General features: G+C 41.3%; 1 protein-coding gene across 1 annotated transcript in view; it reads right to left on the bottom strand.

Moving 5' to 3' along the window:
* TNIK (TRAF2 and NCK interacting kinase) overlaps positions 1-23,129 on the bottom strand; it is a 391,801-nt gene that overhangs the window by 300,042 nt on the left and 68,630 nt on the right. The window contains 1 exon segment of the mRNA XM_019840116.3: positions 5,517-5,582. Within this exon segment, the coding sequence (XP_019695675.2) occupies positions 5,517-5,582 (66 nt within the window).

Below are 23,129 nucleotides of genomic sequence, written 5' to 3'. Positions count from 1 at the left end.
CGTCCCAAAATGTCAATAGTTCCAAGATTGAGAAACCCTGCCTTGAGTGATAATGTGGTTTAACAAATGTGCTTTAGTGTCTTCCCCTACAAAATCATGAGGAGTAACAAAGACAATATATATGAAAGCTTTTAGCACATGGTAAGCACCCAGAATCCTGATTAGATAATCTGACTGCACACTTTCGTAGAGCAGGAACCACCTCAGTTGGCTCTACATTCTTCCCACACAAAGCTCAGGGTTTTTTCTTTTTTTTTAAGTTGGCACTCAACAAATGTTGAAATAATGCACTCTTTGTATTGGAAATTCTTGATTAAAAAAACAAATGCCACTATTATCTAAGAAATACAACGTTCTCCCCGTATTCATTCCTTACTAAACAACAAATGAATAGTATAATTTCATGATTCACTAGAACAGACTATGAAAAGCTACATTACATCCTGAGTATATCATAGAATCATCTCTATATAGAGATGATTGATAAGCTCACTATTAAAATGCCTTGTCTTACTTTAGCAGAAGGTTAATTAAGAGATCACAATACACAGACTTGAGGAAATCTCATGCAAGAGGCTCAGATTCTTCTACCTACACCAGGTCAGTTTGACCATATCGATTCTCAGGTCTTGAGTTGAATTATTCAGGACAACCTTAAACTGTAATCACAACATGTCAAATAAAAACACCAAACGTTTAATATCTCGATGAGTACATCAAACCCGGTTGGCATCATATCTCGGGTCAAGATCTTTATGTTTTTTACTTTTCTCAGTTGATATAAGCTGGAGTCAGCACAGAAACCCTAAAATCCTAATGTAAATGATTACAAAAAGCATTAGGATTAGCATTCACTCAGTTGCTACAACAGGATAATCTACTTTCATTTTTGCAGTTTCCGGAGGCATGGCACCATGGCCCTAACCATCAGAATAAACCCGTATGCTTATTAAAGGTGCAGATTCTGCACCCCACCCCAGACCAACTGAATCAAAATTTCAAAAATGGATCCTATAAATCTACATTTTTAATAATTTCCCAAATATTTGTTTTGCACACTAAAGTCTGAGAACCTCTGTCAGGAGGCTGAACCCCAGAAAATGCATTTGCCTCACTTTGTGAATTTCCAGCATGGGTCTGGCTTCTACAGACTATGAACAATTCATTTAACATAAACTCCACATCCACTTCCGACCATAAAAATAAGTAGGGCATTTTGTTGATTACTTTTGGGCAAATAGGCACTTCTGAAGTAAGTAGACTAATATTTTATGGCAAACACTGAAAAAAAACCTGGAAATGAATATAAAAAGAATTCTCAAGGAAAACAAAGCTCAATTCTGAGCCCCACAATGGTCAACGTCTGCTATGCGCCAGACTGAGGAGACACTGATGGCTAGAGAGACTAGGTCCCTATCCTTATTTTTCCTTTATTTATGCATTTAAATAGTTTAATATACACTCAAACAAAAAAGGAAGATGATTTCAGAGTGGCAATGCCACGAATGCAATAAAACAATTTCATGCGACAGAGAAAGTCTGTGGGGGAAGGAGGCAGAGGTAGTGGCTGTCTGTAGTAGACACAAGGATGAAAAATGGCGTCCCTGAGGAGGTGACATTTGAACTGAGACCTGAAGGAGAAGGCGCCAGTCATGAGAGGGTTGGGGGAAAGTGTTCCCGACAGAGGAAACTGTGCTGTGAAGACCCTGAGCTGCGAACAAGGTGCTCATGAAATTATTATAGGAATTAAATCAGAAATCAGATCGCATATACAAGATGTTCTGCAAAATAGAACGCTATTTAGAAGTATAAAGTATTATTTTCAGTAATATATTAGAACAGTTCTGGAGAGAAGCTGCAATAATGAAAGGCCTCAGATCTGTGTGATGTAAAGAATTAATCAAGCAACTTGAGGCTATATTGCCTAAAGAACAATAGACACAAGTATGTGTTTGAGTGAAGAAAGGAGAAGTCTTCTTTGAATATTTGAAGAACTATGTTCTTGTGGAAGATGATTCATTTTTTTAAATAGCTCTGAGGGTATGGAACAACTTGAAATGGTAAACATTTTAGAAAGGTAGAATCTTGGCTCATAATGACAATGAACACTCAAAGAGAGTTGTAGGAAAATGGACTGACTGGAAGGTAATGAGTTCCATATGACCAGAAGTAATCAAGGTCGGGCTGAATAGACATTTGGCAGAGGAATGATTGGACTAGATTACCTAAGAGGACCTCCGCAATTCTTTGAAAACACACATACATTCACTTGAGGTGCTCTCTCTCTCACACTCCCTGTCACCTCCAAGATGGCCTCTTCAGTTCATGCTTTACAACTTTGGGAGGTTTTGAGAAAAATTTGAGAGATACTGAGGATTCTACCATATTCACAATTCACCCTGTCATTCTGCAATAAATTATGTCTCCATGTCCATAATAACCAATATATATTTCAAAATGGCAAATTAAGAAACCGGATAGACCAACATTCATTTTTGAAATTTGTGGCTAAGATTTAGTGGTGTTTCAGCAGTACACATTAAACAATTTATCTCAACATATTAAAATATTAAAATATACTTTATTGTAACAAAAACATTATCTGGATTCCATTAGCTCCCAATAGGTGGCATGCCAATAAATAGCCAAAATCTTTAGCACACAGGTATGTGGCTTTTTGTTGGTTTGGTTTTTAATGGGAACCATAGGCCCGGGAAGATGATTTCTACAATAAAAGTCCTGACAGAGAATCACTACTCTATTATTTCTGTATTAAATCCAATAAATAAAGTAAAAAACATAGTGACTTGTCACTTGACCACCTGGGACCAAAATGCTAAAAGGTAAGCCTTCTAAGGACAGAGAGACCAAGCCAGACTTGGGAGTGAGACTAGAAATAACTTTGAAAATCTGAACATTACTAAATGACCTTTATATTTCCACACCCAAATGCATGTGGTTCATATTCAGATAGATTGCAGAAAATATTCTCTTAATATCTACATTTGTGTGCACATTTGTGTTTATTGTATTAAGTACATTTCTTAAAAACTACTTGTAAATAAAATTCTATCATGTCTCTCTTAGGACAACTTACAAAAATGAATCTTTCCATAAAATAAAGACAATGTCTATGTAATTGTTCATAAAATTAGACTTCATTTTGTAAAATCCAGGAACACCAAAAGCTGAAATCAGCAAGTTGAAATCAAAGGTTTAATACTTAATACAAAGAAAGAGTTTATCATAGAATTTTTTTTTTTTTTTTTTGGTATACGGATCTCTTCTCAGGGCTATGAAAATTTCTATGTATGCTTATAGTATTTTAGAAATATGTCTGTTCCATAAAAGGTAAATATAACCTGTAATGTGATCACTTCCTAACTTATTTTTCTTTAGGCTCACATATATTAGATTGTGCTATTTTATTAATCTGAATCCCTCAGAACTCAGGGTAACAAAAGGACTGGATTAGTGGCTCAGGAAACCCAGGTATCTCTGTCCAGAAACAGGTGCCACCTAACATCTGAGTTGCCTAGACACCGATCTCTTAAATGAATAGGGAGTTTTAATTCTTCAGATATATCATTACCATTACAAATCCCCAAAGCATTTCTAATGACATTTGTACCTGACTAATGCACAGAGAAGCTGCGATGCCACAAAACAATACATAGGGCTGGTAAAAGAGATCAAGTCTTCTGTCCCAGAGTCCAACATGTTCACCAGGACCTTTCTTGGCAATCTCCTTCCAGCTTGAGTGGTGTCAAAGTTTTGTAACGACCGCTAAAATAATGGTATCTCTAGGATAATGTTAACAACATAGTTGGTGAATATCTTTCCTCTCTAAAAAAGATCTGAGACCTCTTGACACTTGTTTCCTTTCCTTATTTTTTTTTTTCAGGCAACAAGAAATTCGGGATACTTGTGAATTTTCCAAACCTTCTCATCCTTAACTGAACCTCTTTGTTGCCTTATCTTGCAAGAGTGTACAGTCCACCTCTTAGAGGTGGACAAAGCTGTGAATCATGACCCAAATGCATGTTCTACAGATGGGAAGAAGCATGGTACCGTGGAATGGCTCTAAGGGTGCCATGAAACCAGGAGCATGCCACAGAGTTGCAACTCCAGACTGTCAGCAAATCAGAAGTAATTTTCTACCTAAATCAGAGTTTAATTCATTAGCCCACATTAATTCACAAGTTCTAACCAATTTCTCAAAACGCAATAACACAATCTTCCAACCTAATTATCTTCATTGACAGCATTTAAAAGCATTTGCTGAGACACATTTCTTCCTTGTGTCAGACAGGATCAACGTCAAGTGAACAGCTTGGGTGGACGACATTCTGTCTAATTGCAAGGGGTTGCCATTTCAGGAACTAATCATTTCTTGCAAGGGAGAAATTCTCCCCTAGAGTGGACACCAATAAATAAATACCTCCCAATAAATAAAGGTTTAAATATGTACCTGTTTACAATTGTGTTCAGATTCTCAAGATCATCGTGTGTGTGTGTGTGTGTGTGTGTGTGTGTGTGTGTGTGTGTATACTCTTGGCATTCTGTTGAATTGGAAATATTACAATATAGATGACTTCCACAATAATTTTAATCACTTAGAGAAGTTTAGGGATCTGAAAAGAAACTTTTAAAAACAGAACAACAAAAGAGATAATTTGTAATGAAAACACCATCCCATCTAACTACCACTCAGGAAAATGATAGATATTTCCCTATAAATAATCATGAGAAAAGAACTGGGTTTTTTTGAAGGCATTTATTTCAATAGCTCATTCGCTAAAACCCCCTAAACTTTAATCCAAAACAGTTCATTTCCATTTCCTTTTGATAATCAGAAAGGAAATCAACCCACATTTTTTAAACAGTCATTTTTTTTAGATCCTTTACTGGGGGGTAATATCTTTTAAAAGCATTTTGAGTGAACGTATAAGCAAAAACTACTAAAAGGACAAAACATACTTCTTATTCCTCATGTCAAGTTTCACTTTTACTTATTTCATATCTTCTAAAAGTCATTGCTGCCATTAGGCCTTTGCTTTGTGAGGTACCCAGGTTTCTCCTAACACTGTCCACTAAACTCATTCTAATTCATGCCCTGGGCCAATAACAAATCTACGTTTCCAGCTGTAATGTTTTAACAGCTTAAATTTCTAAAGTAACAGGCATCTTTTGCTCCTTTGAAAACCAGTTCTGGCAGTGTGATGTAAAGGAAAGTAAACACTTAAAGAGGTTCAAATATGCAGCATCGGAATTCACATGTCAGATATAGACACTGTTGTATTTAATGAAGGTCAATGCCCAAATCCCGGAATCCAGTTTAGGCAATGGGACTACAGATATATTTTGAAAGATGGAGAGTCAATTAACAAGCACATAATTTTGTTGTAAATCTGTTGTAAGACATATATGAACAAGAAGGGACAGCATTTCTAATTAGCATGCATGAATCAAAAACCATATATACGCCATGCTATATTCAAATTAAATGAACCTACCTTATAAACTTGTCCATATGTTCCATTTCCAACAAGTTCCACTAATTCAAAAATCCCTGCAGGGTCCTAAAAGAAAATAAACAAACAACAAATATTCAGCACAATATTCTAGGCATTGTTGTAATCAAAAGCAAAAATTCAAAATAAGCAAATAAATAACTTTAGCTTTGGGGGTACTCATGTGTTAATATTAATTGCTATTAAAATTTAATTCAGCTACAGCTATGAAATTAGTCAAAATCTACTTTCTTTCCATTTTACATCTCTATGAGATGTGTTTAAATCAGACAAAAAGAGATATGACTGTCACTGAAACAATAACGAAGAATTAACATATTTCTCACAGTCAGATGGAAACACACTTGCAGGTACATCAGGATAAAATGAAAGAGCCATCATCCTGAGAAAGGATTCTAATTTCTCAGATCTTTCTCTATGAAGCTTCTGAGCTGTCCATTATGTTGAACACAGTCAAGAAGGGGGTGTTTCTGTGTGGTGGGGCAATCTTACATAAGGTAGTCAATGGTTCCCAAGAGCAAATGCAACCAACATAGCTGCCTCTGGGGCACCTGGGTGGCTCAGTCAGTTAAGCGTCCAGCTCTTGGTTTTGGCTCAGGTCATGAATTCACGATGCGTGAGTTCGAGCCCTGCATCGGGCTCTACACTGTCACTGCAGAACCTGCTTGGGATACTCTCTCTCCCCCTCTCTCTAGCCCTCCTTTGCTTGTGTTCTCTCTCTCTCTCTCTCTCTCTCTCTCTCTCTCTCTCTCTCAAAAATAAATAAATAAACTTTAAAAAAAACACAGCTGCCTCTCTCAGCATGTTTTTCTTTGAATTCATCTTCCCTCTTTACAAGGCTGTCCTTGCAAAATATGTTTCTGTGGATGGTCTCCAGATCCTGCAGTACCTGACGAGTCCCTGCAGGATTTTGAAGACAAACTAAATTGGAGATTGATGCAAGTCCGTACCACCAAACAGGTGTCACCTAACCCTCAGAGTCAGCTAAATGTTAGGGTGCTCAACAAATGACCAATGAGTGCTACTTCTTACTAAATTACTGTCCACAAAAGTTGAAAAAAATATCAAAGCCTATAAAATTCAACTCAGAAGCATAAACTGACTCTGACCTCTACTGATATCTAATTGGACAGAAATTATTTCTTTAAGGGCCTAAATGAAGAATCACAAACTTAAACGTCCACAGAGGCTAGGCAAGTAACATAAGAGAACAAAGTGCAGGGCGCCTGTGGCTCAGATGGTTAAGTGTCTGACTTCAGCTCGGGTCATGATTTTGCAGTTCGTGAGTTCAAGCCCCATGTCAGGCTCTGTGCTGACAGCTCAGAGCCTGGAGCCTGCTTCAGATTCTGTGTCTCTCTCTCTGTCTCTGTGCCTCCCCCACTCATGCTCTCTCTCTCTCTCTCTCTCTCTTTCTCTCTTTCTCTCTCTCACACACACACTCTCTCTCTCAAAAATAAATAAACATTAAAAAAAAAAGAGTGAAGTGGGCCAGCTAGGGTCTGTGGCAGCCTGAAGAAGCCATGTCTCCCTGTAGAGAGGGAGGTAACATAGCTGGGACCAGTTGGTTCTTACATTAACCTATGAGCACAATATTGCCAGGTCTGAAGTTTTGTGTTTTGTGTTTTGTGTTTTGTGTTTGTTTGTTTCCAAGATGTCCTAATTTTTATTTTTTTAAGTTCCTTTATTTATTTCGAGAGAGAGAGAGAGAGGCAGACAGAGAGAGAGAGAGAGAAAATCCCAAGCAGGCTCCTCACTGTCAGCACAGAGCTTGATGCGGGGCTGGAACTCACGAACACATGAGATCATGACCTGAGACAAAATCAACTGTCAGAGGCTTAACCGACTGAGCCACCCAGGTACCCCTGTCTTAATTTTTAAATGTTAGGCGCGAACTGTGAGGGAAGGCCAAATAAAAAAAGGCTGCAAAAGCGTCAACACTTTTGTAAGAGCACCACCATATATTGTCAGGATGACTGAGAGGCAGGAGAGGGAAGGCCTGGGCTTTGGATTCAGACAGACCTGGGTCGAATACCAGCTTTCCCTTGACTGGCTGCATGATCATAGGACACCCTGGGAGAGCACCTCAGTCTCTGGGCAGAGAAAACAGATATGACACGCGCCTTGCAGAGCTCTGATGAGGAGCGAGTGAGGGCCTAGCACTACACCATGCACATGGTTGGCAATCGGCTAACGTGTAATAGCAGTCATCCTGAAGCTGAGGGTCTGCACACCACTAGCAGCATTTAAAAGGTGAAGGGCTGCTCAAGGCTGCCACGCATGGGGAAGGAGACAAATGAGTTTGATGTGACAAGCGAGAGTCGTTTCGAGTTACAGTCTTCAGCACATCAGGCCCAAGGAAAGCCCTTTGCTGTATGCCTTTGAAGACTCCGCAGAGAAAACAAATTAAAAAATAAAACAAAAGCCCAGCAGTTGAAGCACGTTGTCACCGAGAAAGATTGTCATCTGCGTAATCCATCGTGATAAAACCAGGAGGGCAAGAAACCACACTCCACAGCCTGAGAAATCCGGAGGTTCCAGCCACGCCCCACGTGGTCAGGGGGTGTGGACAACGTTCCAGAGGGAACCCTGTGACAGCAGAGACGGTAAGGGCCCAGGGCCCTGTCAGCGGAGACCCCGTGGCTAACAGAGCACCTGGGAGGCCTCAGGATGGGAACAGAAAGTTGTGTGTGTGAGACCGCCAGGCCAGCAGAACAGCAGGTTCTATTACACGCAGGATTAGAAAGAAATGAGGGAACGAACGGTGGGGGAAAAAAAGCCCACAAATGGTGGCAGCTGCTGTTTGTTTCTAAGTTGTGCTCCCAGTAGTTTGTTTTCTCAGCGGTGTTTCTGCAACAAATTTTGAGAGAGGTTCTACATTTGCTCGAAATATCTCAATTGTGTTTTCAACATTCGTTTTTCTTGACTAAAAAAACAGAATTTGAATGAAAGAGAAGATCCAGAAGGGTGACTACCACCTGCCTTAGGGAGCCTAGGAAGCAGTGGGGGAGGGGATGGTGGAAGGGGAGGGCAGGAGCAGAGCGGGGACGAGCTTTTAGGCCAAGGGGCCACCCCACCTCACAGACCCCTCCTCGGGGCTGAGGTTCAATGGGCTGATCTCAAGAGCATCTGGGCAACTGACTTCTAGCTCTTTCCTCTTGAACAGTCCACTAATGGGCCTATGTCTCAGCCAATCAGGACCAAGGAAGTGCAATGCCAAGACTTTTGTTCCAGCTGCTGGGAGAGGGGTCTTCCAGCTGGGTGCATCCAGCGGACTCAGAATTAAAGGTCAGAGTAACCACAGGGATGGATTGGTGACCACCTTGGGCAGACAAACAAACTAGAAACAATCATGAAATTGGGGTGGTTCTCCAGGAAATGGGACTCAGAATTACTGAGATTTACACAGAGGGATTTTATTGGGGTGTTCCACGGAATCAACACCAGTTGGGAATGAAAGAATTCGGATTGGAATGAGCAGACAGAATGATGCAATGGAACCAAAACTTCATCTGATCCCACAGGAGCTCTGGAGCCGAGGCGACTCTTCAAAGTTATCCTACCCCGGGGCATGGGAGCCTTTGCATCCCACCTCTATTGACTAGTCATTGCATACAGGCTGTCCGCTGTCCCCATCCCAGAGGTTATGATCTTCTGTGAAGTGACACTCTTCTGCTGAGGACAATCCCCAGGTGAGAACAATCACTAGCTGCCTTCACTCCCAGCAGGTGGACCCCAGCAGGTGGACAAGGAGTGCCTCAGGAGAAAAGAAGGCAACTGGGTGACACATCACCCCGTTGGCTAGAAACGAGTACCAACGTGGAACTGGTTGAGAAGTCGAGAAGCAGCTATCTTCTACAGTATGTTGACAATAATAAGACAATAATAAGACAAAATGGCACAATTCGGGGTCATGGTATTTACAAGGAAGAGGCTCTCTGAGACCCTGGAAAGCAGAGGGCAGACATATTGTCCAGGAGCACTTGAATTAAGCACTTATCCTAAGCTTCCCTCTCCCCTACCTCCACTCCAAATACCCAAGAGCTGATGTTTGTGAATACTCCCATACACAAATGCATCTAACTGCTAGTTAGGCTCTTGTGGAATAATGCTACAGCTTGAACTGGGTAAGCATTCATTCATGTGTTTTCTCCACTCTTGGAGAACTCTAAAATAATTTCTCCCAAGGGTCACCAATGACCTCAATCTCTTATCTATAATGGTCTCTTCTCAGTCCCATCCTGGCTATTCCCTTTGAGGCATTTATACTGCCAAGCATCATCACTCTTGTTGAAATATGTCCTCTCCCTTGTCTTCTAGCATACCACTCAGTTTCTCACAGAGATTCTGTTTCTTCCACCCAGACCTTAAAGATAGGCTGACCCCAACGTTCCAACCTCATGCTGGTCACTAAGTACTAACGATTTCATCTCCCAATATCCATTATATCCATCTATTCTGTTCTGTTCATACAACAGGCCTCATCTTCTCTTGCCGGGACTATTTACTTTCAATCAATTCTTTCCTCCTTCACACTGAACTTTCCAAAAAGACACAACACACCATGCTTTAGAATCCTACACAGTGTGGTTCAAATTGAAAGTCGAGGTCCTGTCATTCTCAGGCCCAGTGTTCATTCCCACTCTCACGTCCCATCATTTGGTACTACAACTAACCTCCTCAAACCACCCGCTATGTCCCTAGCACACCTTACAGGCCATGTCTCTTTGCCTTGGTTCATAATGTCTGTCTGCCAAGATTATTCCTTCTACCATTCAGGCAAGCCCAGCCTTAAAAGCCCAGTATGCCACCTCCTCTGTGAAGCTCTTCTCAAATTAGTACCACCAACTCTCTGCACCCACAGCACGTTGTACATAGCTCTATCACAACCACTTTCACCCAGTGCCACTCCCTCTCCCATTTCTTTCCCTTGATAAATTACAAATGCCCTGAAAACAGGGACTATAACATTTATTTTAGAATTTCCAAGCACTTAGCATGGTGTCCAACACAGAACTTCTAGACATTAACTATTTGCTGAATAAGGTTGATGCCCCACTCCCAACTCTCCACCACACGCCTAGAGGAAGCTGCCAAAATTGGGATCAGAATGGCAAGCCAAAGGTCTAGCAAACTTACAACATTTCTTTTTACAATCTAGACAAGCTGTCCCAGTCACTACCCCTTCCATTTCCCTTACCCAGCTTCCAGTTGCACAAAACTGGCACATACTCTAGCGCCTATGGTATTCCCAGCTCTAAGGAAAATTCACAAAGCCCGTTGGTCTAAGCTGTGCTTCAGGTGCCTTGAGAGGACAGGCTGTCAGGATGCCGCCAAGTGCAATGCAACAAGGCGATGTACCTAATAATCATGTTACAAAGACAGGAAAGCCAAGAGACAAGAGTCAGCTTAATTCTCTCTCTCTCATGTTTGTTTAGCTGCTCATAAAGCCAGGATGGGCAGCATGGAAGAAGGTTACATACGCCAAGAAGAAAAGAGCAAATCATTGACATTTACCAAAGTCAGGAATCCCTGTTGGCTCTACAAGCCTTTATTCAGATCTCAACCTTTGCTGGGAGACGGAGAAGAGAATTTAATTCTAAGGTAGAGTAGTTTACATTATTTCATAATGAAACATAACTACATATCAAAAGGCAAGCTGTTCCATAAAAGAAAATTGTAACTTTTCAGTAAGTACTGATAAAGACAAATTTGGTTAGCCACTATAATAAAAATCACAATAATAGCGAATATTTTAAGAGTCTTTACGTGCCAGGCACTATTCAAATAGCGAACATTTTAAGTCTTTACATGCCAGGCACTATTCAAAGCATTTTCCACGAATGGGTCATTTAATTATTACAACTATGTCAAATGGATGCTCTTGTTGTCTCCTGTTTTACAGATGAGGAAACTGCAGCACAGAGAGGTTAAGCAGTCGGTTAAGGTCACACCATTGATGAGTGACTGATCTAGGATGGGTACCTGGTTGGCCAGACTCCAAACACTGGACTCTTGACCTCTTTGGACCCTTTCACTTTCATAAAATCAGCATTCCCAGCCCTTGACTTACTACTCACTAGCTCCCCAGGCTTGGGCAAGCTTCATCACTTCCCTGAGTCTCAGTTCCTTCATCTTTAAAATGGGGGATAATATTGCCTCCCTCACAGGGTTACCTTGACAGCTGTGAAAGTGTCTAGACTCGCTCAGGGCCTGACACCTATAGTATTTCAACAAACGTTAACCTCCTTCCTTCCTTTTTTTTCTCTTCAAAGAAAGAGTTCATTTAATATACATGGCCTATGCCACAGAAAAATTCCATCTGTATTCTGTATATTTTCAACTAACAAAGCCAATAAATGAAAATCTATTGTTTTTAACCAACACCAAGTGCTTAGCAAACAGGGTCAGATATTTATGGACAAACAGATGTCTCTTCAGAAATTACTGAGAAATTGGGAAGACACATTAAGTTTAGGGGGGCTCCTGGGATGCTGGAATAAATTCTCTTCTTCATCAGCTGAAGAAATTCAGGCAATACCGGCAGGCTCAGGCCTGACTTCACCGCAGAACGGAGAGATTTAAGATTTAGGGGTTAAAATCCCAGCCACTGAATTATATTTTAATTCCTCCAGGCCCCCTGAATGACCCAGCATTTCTCAGAACACTAAACAACATCTCTACACTAAATCCCAAAGATCGAAAAAGACAAACCTAAATATATAACCAGGACGATGACTTCCTTCGTTTCACAAGAGGTGATGTATATTCTCCCCAACCCTTCTCCCTTCTCTGAGATGAAATTAACAGAGGGATTGAGAGAGATGATGGCCAGTGGCCAGTGGCCACATTCTAGACACCTTTTCTCCCAAACTCCTCTCAAAGACCACTGTTCTGTTGCAGATCTTTCACTTGGGGTCACCAGTGCTTTAACAGGGTAAAACAGGCCCCAGTAGAGTCCGGATGGCTGATATGGCTCCCAGAATGGCTGGCCACCCCCAGATTCCCTACTGACATCTGCCAAATGACTGTGCTTTACTCTAAACTTATGGGCCTTGAAAAGACCAAAATGTTATTTCTCTTGGAACCATATTTAGCAGCTGTTTTGTTCGGTTCCAGCCCTAACTGACAAGCATATGCTTACAAAAGCAAAACAGCACAAAGAAAACAGGAACAGTAGGAGAACTCTCCATATTTATCTTGAGCCTCCAGGCTTTTCAACACCATCGTTCTTCCCAAGTGAGCACAGTGATGGGAAACATCGTACTGAGGCCACATGCTGTACTCACAAATAGGCAAGGTCCCTCAAAAGCTCATTTTTTACTGGCTTTCCCTCCTTCTAATGCAGGGATCTGAAGACCCAAAGGTCTTACCTTCCACAATGGGGTTTACTCAATCCCTGAATGCTACCCACACTCTCCACACCCAACTACTGTCCAATGTAGGAGTGGGGTTACACTGGCCCCCGCCTCCTGGTGCTTCCAATCTGATGAAGGAACAGACATAAGCACACATAACTACACATACATGGTCATTTAAATTTCAATTAAATTAGAGTGACAAGCAACATGGAGGAAAAACGCAAGGTGCTCTAAGAGTATATACCTGGTAGACTTAGACTATAATCCAGACTTATCTTCATTAACATACTGCCCAGGCCAGCATTTCAAATAGAAGAGGTAATTCAAGTAAAAGAATATATTACAAAATATAAAAATAGGGGTGTTTTGGTGGCTCAGTTGGTTAAGCATCTGACTCTTGGTTTCAGCTCAGGTTATGATCTCACAGTTTGGGGAGTTCAAGCTCTGCATCTGGCTCTGCACTGGCAGCACAGAGCCTGCTTGGGATTCTCTCTCTCTCCCTTTCTCTGCCGCTCCCCCACTTGCACTGTCTCTGTCTCCCTCAAAATAAATAATAAGCTATATATATATATATATATATATATATATATATATATATATGTATGATATATAATATGAACTCAAAATAAATAAACTTAGATATAGAACAATGAGTGCTGAATTTTCTCATTTGATCATTTGTGCAGAACAAACTAAATTATGCAGACCTATCAACTGACGCAAAAAAGCTAGGGTTCAATTTAGGATTCCACTCCTTGCTAGTGTTATTTGACCTCTTGTATTCTGGTTTTCCCACCGTAAAATGGGAGAATCCCACTTGGCCTGCCTTCCTGGCAAGGCTGTGTCCTGAATGTGAACGTGCTGAACACCTCCCCAGCCCCACTTGTCCAGTGTCGTCCTTTGGAAAGGGTGTCACTGACTGTGGGCTGACTCCAGGACACCATCTGCCCCACACAGTTGAGCCTAGCTAGGTGGTATTGCTCTTCTTTCTACCAGTACTAGCTCCTGGCAGGGTCAGGACATGGTCCTAGCTAAGCATCAAGCAACACCATCCTTGATGATGGTGGCTTCTAGCCCACAGGACAAGGAGTCCAGAACCTCCCCACCTTCTATTTGGTTTGCTACCTGTTTAGTTCCACCTGCTACTAAGCAACCATTGGTAGTGAAACAGCTTCCCATGCATCCTGCTCCCACTCACCTGCTTCACTAGAGACTCTATAGCTCCAGCCTGTCCTCATAAAGGCAGCCTTTAAAATTAGATCTGAAACCTGCTTCCTCAGAGCAATACCTGTGAGACCTGAAGCTGTAATGGTCATTATTACTGTCTCTGAAATAGACAATGGCCTAAATGCTTCATATATTTTTTCATCTTTAATCCTTACAACTCCATGAGGAGTACTTATTACTAACCCCCATTTTCAGATGATGAAACTAAGGCTTCAAGGAATTAAGCAACTTACCCAAGGTTAAATATTATGTGGTAGAGACAGCAGCCAAGACCAGGCTGTAAAGTGAGGATAAATACACCTCTTCTGAGGACTGTTCTGAGCACCAGAAACAACGTATATAAAGAATTTCGCACAAAGCACAGTAATAAATAAAAGTCACTGCTACTATTGCCATTGCTGCTGGTATTAGTAAACATTGTCCAAGGTGATAGCATTGGTTAGTAGTAGAGGTGGGAGTCAAATCCAATATTTTGAATGAAAGTCTGTCATTACTCACTTTTCTACAAATGGCCAATGTTGAAAGTAACTTGTAGTTACAGGGATGGTGAAGACCTTGCAGTTTAACAATGGAGCCAGAGAAGGGCCAGTGACCTCCAACCAGGTAGTGCAATCAGCCAAGCGACTTGGGACTAGAAGTAAAATATGCCAGTGGTTGCTCAGTGTCCCTGCCTTCCCACTCGAGCCTGCAGTTCCAGAGGGGGAAACCAAGCGGGCTCTCAGATTCTATCCAAAGCTACAGTTTCCTTTCTTTTCTTTTCTTTTCTTTTCTTTTTTCTTTTATTTTCTTTCTTTTCTTTGTTTTTTTTTTTTTTCCAATTTTGCCATCAGCTAAGATGAATACTGGTTATTTTAAGTTAATCAATTGACAGTGAGAGGCAGTATACCAAGCTAGTTAAGGCCACAGACCCTATAGCCAGAAATCCTGATTCTGATCCCAGCTTCACCATTTACTAGCTAAGTGACCTTAAGTATATTATTTAAATCTCTCTGTGCCTCAGGTTCCTCAATTGTAAAATAGTGATTATAGTATGTCCACTAAATGGGATTATTACAAAATAATTAACATACATAAAATATTTAGAGCAATGTCTGGTGTGCTGTAAGTACTCAACAGTGTTGGCTAATAATTCTATATCTCAGAATACAAACTCCAAGAAGGAATGACTTCTACTGGTTCTGTTCACTGCAATCTCCCCAGTACTCAGATCAGTGACTGGGACATTATAGACACTCAGAAAATATCTGCTGGCTGAAGAAAGAAAGTCCTACCACCAAGAGCCACAAGACAGTAAGATCTCTGACATTCAGGAGCAGGGATTTCTGAGATCTTGTCAATAAATCCCTCTCCCCATTTTACAGAAGAGCAAAGACCCAGATAGATAGTTCCTATATACTCATACAATGATAGGATTTTCCAACAAGAGAGTTTACGTGGAACTGACATTCAGGAGCAGGGATTTCTGAGATCTTGTCAATAAATCCCTCTCCCCATTTTACAGAAGAGCAAAGACCCAGATAGATAGTTCCTATATACTCATACAATGATAGGATTTTCCAACAAGAGAGTTTACGTGGAATGTCCAACGTATCACCTAGTTAGTGGCAGAGTTAGAACAAGGACCCCAAGTCCTTTAGACTTCTAGTCTTTTCTTCCAGTCAATAAAATCCTCTGAGGAAAGGAAAGAAATCACTCGCTTTCAAACAGTGTCTGGCAGGGAGGAGAGCAGGAGTGTGGGGAGGATAGGTAGTGCTTGCATTCAGTTGTAAATTCCAGGTATTTGGGTTGAGAAGTGAATCTAAATCATGCCCAGGGAATGATATATTGTTATATATCACACATTTGCCAATTTGGTATCACTGAGATAGTCAATTTGGTGATATGTACATAGGTACATATCAGCATAAGAGATCATTGAATTTTTCCAAATGTATTTTTCTCAGTTCACAGATTTTACATAGTCATACTCATATTTAGCTTAGTTCCAAATTATCTCCTTAGAGCAGAAAACAAATAATTCTACATAAGCTTATTGTTATTTTATGGCTTACATTAGAAAAAATGGGCATGTATAATTAGGAACATAAAATTAAAAAGAGAACAATCAAAGAAGAACTTATAACATTAACTTGGATATTTATTCTGATTTTGGTAGACTGGCTACTTTAATCCCTTGTCTACTGTTGAGATTCACCAGCCAGCCCTTCTCACACTTCCTGACCCACACACAGATCCTGAGCCATGCCAACAAAGTAGCCTGTGCACATGTGCAATGCACAAAGCCCAATGCTCTGTTCAGGGACTATTTCCAACTCACCCACTGTCAGGGAAAGGCATACTAACTCCATAAAGCGGACTGAGAAATTTCTCCCGGATACTAAGCCAAAAGGCAGATTTTAGACAGGGATGGGATCTCCACCTTCCAGAACTTTCCCCAACTCTCCCACAGTCTGTTCAAGCTCAAACATGATAAGTTGCTCTAAAGGCCAATTTGTACATAAAGGCCACTATCTCGGTCCCTTCCCTCCCATCATCAGGTTGTCCCAGAGATTATACAGCTATTTGGGAAAATGTATCATTCAGTGTACAGAGATATGCAAACATGAGAACTCTCTAGGCCTGTCAGGACAGAGTAACTTTCCAGTATTTGCAGCAACACGAGGTTGAAATGATGGGAACCAGGCTAACAAAGATTCGGGCATTTTGCCTTTTTAAAGACGCTTATATGAATAAAAAGAATAGCATTTGCAGCAGATGGACTTTAAAGACAAGAACTGATTACCTAAATCATCAAGTAAGAAATATTAGGAAACTACCCAAGGTTCCATTTTGGGAAGAAGAGCCTGAACCCTTCCCCCAAAGGTACTCATTTCCCACCTGCTTACAACAGACCAATGACATTTATATTTGCTTGATAGCATCTTCAACACTTTTCCCAACACCAGCAGGCAACCATGTCGTTGACAACAGACCTTCTCTAAAGGGTGAGGAGGTTAATACTGGTTGGTTGGATTCCCTATTACTCTCCTGCTTCGAGAGAGGAGCGGGATGGCCAATAGCCAGGTAGGAACAGACAAGAGCCCATGAACATGTACCTGGGACGGGGGCCTGCCAACTGGCGAATGATGGTATGAGCCCTTCCAGTCATCACTAATGGTACAGATGGCTGGTTAGTTAATACCAACTCTTGCACAGATTATTGTAACAGGGCTTCGTTGGCATCTGAGCTATTTTTTTTTCTTCCAGGCTTTTGTCCCTGTGGCTAGGCTAGCAGAAAGAATATTCAGGTTTGTTTGTTTCTTTATGTTTGTTTTACAAGGCAGGTAATTTTTGAATGGGGGGGTTCTATACCATTTGTTCAAGGATCTAAAAAGTTTTTTGGCAGACTCAAGGAAAAAAAGCTAAATTTCTCCATCCCTCCGGGCTTCCAAAGATGTTAGATTTCCATTGTCAAGTAAGTCTGGGAACACTGAGTTTAAAAGATTAGCAATTTAGGTCATTCTTTACAGTGTGGCCTCTCCAGAGCCTTTAATGTGTTAATGTTCCTTATGAGTCTCCAAGAGACAAAGGCAAAGCTTTCCTTCTTTCCTAAACCTGTCTGGCTATAGAACATTTTTTAAAGGAATTTTGTGTCTTTCTAAGCACTGGTGTTCTGGGTAGCACAGGGTGGAAAATGATAGGGTATAGAGCGATCTTTCCCTTCTCATTCCCACTTAACAGAAGCTTGCATCTTAACTTACAGTAGCAGGGACTGCTCAGTGCCGCCTAATGTCCGTTCTCCCATTGTTCCTTGGTAGCAAAAAATCCCAATTTTATTTGGGAGACCAATGCATCCAAGTCAAAAACTGTATGCCCTAGCTCCATTAAGCCTAGGAGAGAATATGTGACTAGGTTCTGGCCAATGATATATGTAAGCAGAACTATTGTGAAGGACTTTCAGATGGGCTGCTTAAATGGAGCTGACTTAGCTGAGAGAAAGGCTCTTTTGTCTTCCACCTTCTTCCTTCCAGTTCCCTGGAATGCAGATGTGATGGCCAGAACTCTGCAGCAATTTCTGACCCTAAAGTGAATTTAAGAATTGAAGCCTCATGCTAGGCTGTTATAGCAGAACAAAAAAATAATCCCAAGCCTCAGATGACCCTAGAACTACATAGGTTTTCTGTTTGTTGCAACTGAATTCGAATTGATTTGCTTTGAATTTTACCATTCAGACATTTTTTATTTATCTATGTTTAATTAACAGTTCTTCTTTAAAAGTACTCTTGTCCATCTGCCTTTTGATCTTTAATAGAGGTGATAGCCATTACAGTTGTTCCACAAATATTCAAGTTCTCCTGCTGTTATGTTATACAATATCACTTCCCCAACCCCTCTTTAAGTTGGGTGTGTGACCACGTGATTCTCTTTTGCCAATGCACTGTGAGTGAAACTGACATGCCACTTTCAGATGCAATATTTGATTGCTATATCAGATACGGTGATGACTTTGGAAGCATATGTGGACATGAAGTCTCCACTGGTCTATGTCTTTGTGTAGCTGCTGGATAGAGTCCTCTCCTGTTGGGCTGTAGACATGGTCAAGAAATAAACTTTAATTGTATTAAATCTCTAAGACTGTTTGTTATCACAGCATATCCTAGCCTATTCTGTCTGATAGAAAAGAAATGACCAAATGGTAGTGATAGTAATAATCTCACAGCAAAATGCTGTATGATTTCTGAGACAATATTTCTGAAACGAGCCACTTTTTCCTGGGCACCTCCTAATGCCCAGACACTGTGCAGGCCATTTTGCAAAAATTATTTTACTTAATATCTGCATTGATCCTGTGAGGTAGATTGCTTACAAAAGAGAAAACTAAAGCTAGGAGAGTAACCTACACGAGATCGATGTTCAATGCCAAAATGCACATTCTCCCCACTGTCTCCAACCTGCAACATCTGAAGCCAACCCTGGGAAATAAAAATGCTTACAAAGCTGGCTGGTGACACAGGAATTCCAGGAACCCTTTGTTACCAGGAAGGGAGAGGAAACATTAAAACATGGAGTTTGCATTCACAGGGCTGACCACATCCTACAGACCTAAACCAGGGCATGCCGGGGCTTGTAGTCCCCCCCCCCCCCCCCCCACCGAGGACAGCAGAACTGCAAGCCCTCCAGCTGCTCATTTGAGTCCTTTGAACTCAAAACCTGGTTTTGAGCCACTGTCAAGGTAACCACGCGGCTGAAAATAACTAATTGGGCAACATTCTCTGACTGCTGGCATGGGCAGTTATAATCTCAGCATCTCCGTGGCAACCTGACTGGAATTCTGGTTATTCGCACAAAGGAAAACCGGTCTCCGTTCAGACCAGGGCTGCATTTTGTCTCTATTCCACTTTTCTCATTACAAGTTGCTACTGAAGGAACAATGCCTCTTTTATGAAGAATGTTTATCATTGGTCCGTGGAAAAACAGCATTTTCGTAATCAGGGAAAATTTTGGAAAGGGAGAAAATGGTAATGGATCCTTCACTGCCACATGCAAAGAGATTTTATTAAGATAGGCTCTATGCAAACAATAGTAGAGGTCACCGGGGGGTAGTGACCTATAGTCACGAGATGTCAATGGCATAGAATGGGCAATGGAGCCCTAACAACTACATGGCAATAAGTTGACCAGTGCTCATTTCCTGGGCACCTACAAGGGGCTATTGTAAACCCCTCCTCTGAATCCCAGTGGCTCCCCAGGGATTACTGGGTGGCTGCTCTGCTCTACCATCCCATCCCATGCTGGTGAATAAGGAGGAAACGTTTGTTGGAGGAAATGCTGTAATCCATTTCTCAAGGACCCTGCACAGAAAGGAGACGGGAGAGAGTGTAGGAACCCTGCTTGAACCAGCCAAACAGGCTGAACACAGTATAAATGCTAAAGGAGTTCAGATGGGTGGGAAATCAATACAGACTGACACAGCCAGGGAAGGCTGAAAGGAAAAGTTGGGCATCAGGCTGGACTTTGAAATGCAAACAGGATTTGCATAAGTAGAGAGAGCTCAGCATGGGGACAAAAATTGCTTTTTTTTTAAATGGAGTCATTTAAAAAGGACACACGTTAATAGCCTGTAGCTCTTCTGTCAGAAAGGACAGAAGCTTAGAAACATGTCACTTGTGGGACAGCACCTTCATTCAGCAAGTTCTAGATTATTTCTAGAAACCATGGGTCCATAAGCATTTCACAGGGCAGACAGATTTCAAGTATCGAACACACATGACCATAAAAAAAGTGGCAGACGCACATGGAATAAAGAATACATAACGCCATTAATTTTTTTAAACAAAATGCTATGTTTGTTCCAGGCAACAAAGGAACCAGTAAATGGCGTTTACTGGTAAATGGTGTTGCTGTAGTAATTTGCTTACATCCACCTTTCCCACTCAACTATGTTCCCTCCCGCCACAGAGCAAGGGCCAGGATCTCTTCAAATTAATATCCTTAGCAACGTGCACAGTATCCAGGCTACAGAGGGCACTTAATAAATACTGGTTAAGTAAATAAATAATTGTATCAAGACTGATAACATACATAAACTATTTCCTTTTTCACTGGTGAAATAAAGACTAAGTAAGGAAGACCATATATCATGAAGATATGGATACACATTCCTCAGCAGTATACAGCTGGGTACCAGAGAACATGTGAGGCCACATTCAAATATGGCACATCTTCCCGGAAAGCCTATTTTCCACAAGGACTTCCGTGTTTGTTGTTTTAACATAGTGGTTAAACATGGATAAGCTGGTATCAGTATTTTTTTCCAGTAGAGGTACCATAGTCAGCCTACCAGTATCTCTTCAGGTTCGAATTTAGTCTCCTTCACCAATGGGAATGTTTTGGTAAAAGACATCCAGAAGCATATTGTCCACCTGTACCGCTTATATCCTTGATTTTCAAATACAGCAAATGTTCTTTATTTCACCTCCTTCATTCAAAATTTCCCATTAGTTAGATGGACCTGGACAGTTGTTTAATTTCCCATTGTCCTCACAGAGTAGATTTTAAGAAACGGAAACATTTAAAAAAGATAACAAAAGAAATACTTATTTAAAAAAAAACAGTCCATCAACTGATGAATGGATAAAAAAATTGTGGTTTATATACACAATGGAGTACTACGTGGCAATGAGAAAGAATGAAATATGGCCCTTTGTAGCAACATGGATGGAACTGGAGACTGTGATGCTAAGTGAAATAAGCCATACAGAGAAAGACAGATACCATATGGTTTCACTCTTATGTGGACCCTGAGAAACTTAACAGAAACCCATGGGGGAGGGGAAGGGAAAAAAAAGAGGTTAGAGTGGAAGAGAGCCAAAGCATAAGAGACTCTTAAAAACTGAGAACAAACTGAGGGTTGATGGGGGGTGGGAGGGAGGGGAGGGTGGGTGATGGGTATTGAGGAGGGCACCTGTTGGGATGAGCACTGGGTGTTGCATGGAAACCAATTTGACAATAAACTTCATATATTGAAAAAAAAACACTATCTCAGTCATGTGCCATTTACCTCGAATTGCTGCTAATTATAGTCAGACATCTCTACTAAAGCTGGTACTCTAGGACCTGTGTCAGACAACATTGCCATTCTAGTATCTCTTAGTGACTCTGTCTAAACCGAAAAGGGAATAAGACTCTTTACAAATTATTATTAAGTCTTACTTCTCAACAACATAAAAACGTCCTCTCTTCCCCCCAGTCCTTTGGATGAGTGAAATTGTCCTGAGAGGCAAAAAGGATCATTCTATTTCTTGAGCAGAGAGATGGTCTAATGGCCATGCTGGCACTAATTAAACGAGCAGCACATTTTTTGTTTTGTGCACTTTTCAGTATATATTTTGCAATTAAAAGGGTCAAAAAAATCATTGAATCATGAAGAAGGCAACTTCAGTGTAAAAGAATGAGGAAATAGATATAAGCAGCCACCCACCAATTAGTCAGTGCTCAGTCAGTGAGGCTTACTTAAAACCCACTAGGTAAAAGTCTTTTGTTACAGCACAGAAATTCTTGCCCTGACTATGGCATTCCCCTCAGTAGTTAACCACACCACACAGTACGACGCTAAGCGTATAATTCTTATAGAGTATCTACTTCACTGACTACTGTTTGCCAGTGAATGTGCTGTAAAACAAATCTATGGCCACATCCCCAAAACCTGACATCAGCTCTCACATTGTCCACACTTGTTCCAGAGATAGATCTTTCCAACAGCCCCCTCCTGTGCCCTTCTCAGCCACTATATTCAAATGCTTTTTTCAAGATGAGAAACCTGGGGAGTATGTGGCTGGAGGTATTGTTAGGCAGGTGGGATTTTGTGCAGCTGATTGTCAAGTCAAACAATGAATTACGAAGAATGACAACGACTGGAAAATCTGCATGTCATTAGAATAAGCTTTCTCTTTTGAGTAGAACCATTTGGCTAGGACCAAAGCCACTGGCAGACCTAGAGCCTAACCAATAAGTGTGAGGCCTGGGGAGTTCTAGCAAGCCCTGGCAAGGAGACACTAGTTCTCCCCTCTGCAAAGTCCCTTGGGTGAAGGCAGAGCTCTCCACGGGGAGAAACACACAGGTGAAGTGGCTGAGTGGGGCAGAACTGGGGCTCCGGCAAAACCAAAGCCATGGCTGCACCACCAGTAGTACCGGCAGAGAAGGTGGGGCAGGGTGGACCTCTCCAAAGTAGAGAAAAGATCCCTGCCAGTGAACTACTTGCCCATTTGATATGCTCATTTAACTTTAATCCTTTCCAGGAATAATTTTTAAAAATGATCAAACGGCCTGCATGCATTTGGGTGATTTCCGTATACTATACAGTAGTCAACAGAGACACTGACCAGGGGCGGAGCTGGTGAGCTTCCCCTCAGCCTCCATCTCTTAGCACCACCTCATCCCTGCCAAGGGCAAGAGGTGAGGTCTTCCTCTCCTCCTCACAGAGGCACCTCTCGCCTTACGGGAGAAGGCCACCAGATCTCACCGTACCCTA

The sequence above is a fragment of the Felis catus genome, chromosome C2, assembly GCF_018350175.1.
Source record: "Felis catus isolate Fca126 chromosome C2, F.catus_Fca126_mat1.0, whole genome shotgun sequence".
NCBI classification, from domain to species: domain Eukaryota; kingdom Metazoa; phylum Chordata; class Mammalia; order Carnivora; family Felidae; genus Felis; species Felis catus.
This window is presented reverse-complemented; position numbering and strand designations above follow the sequence as displayed.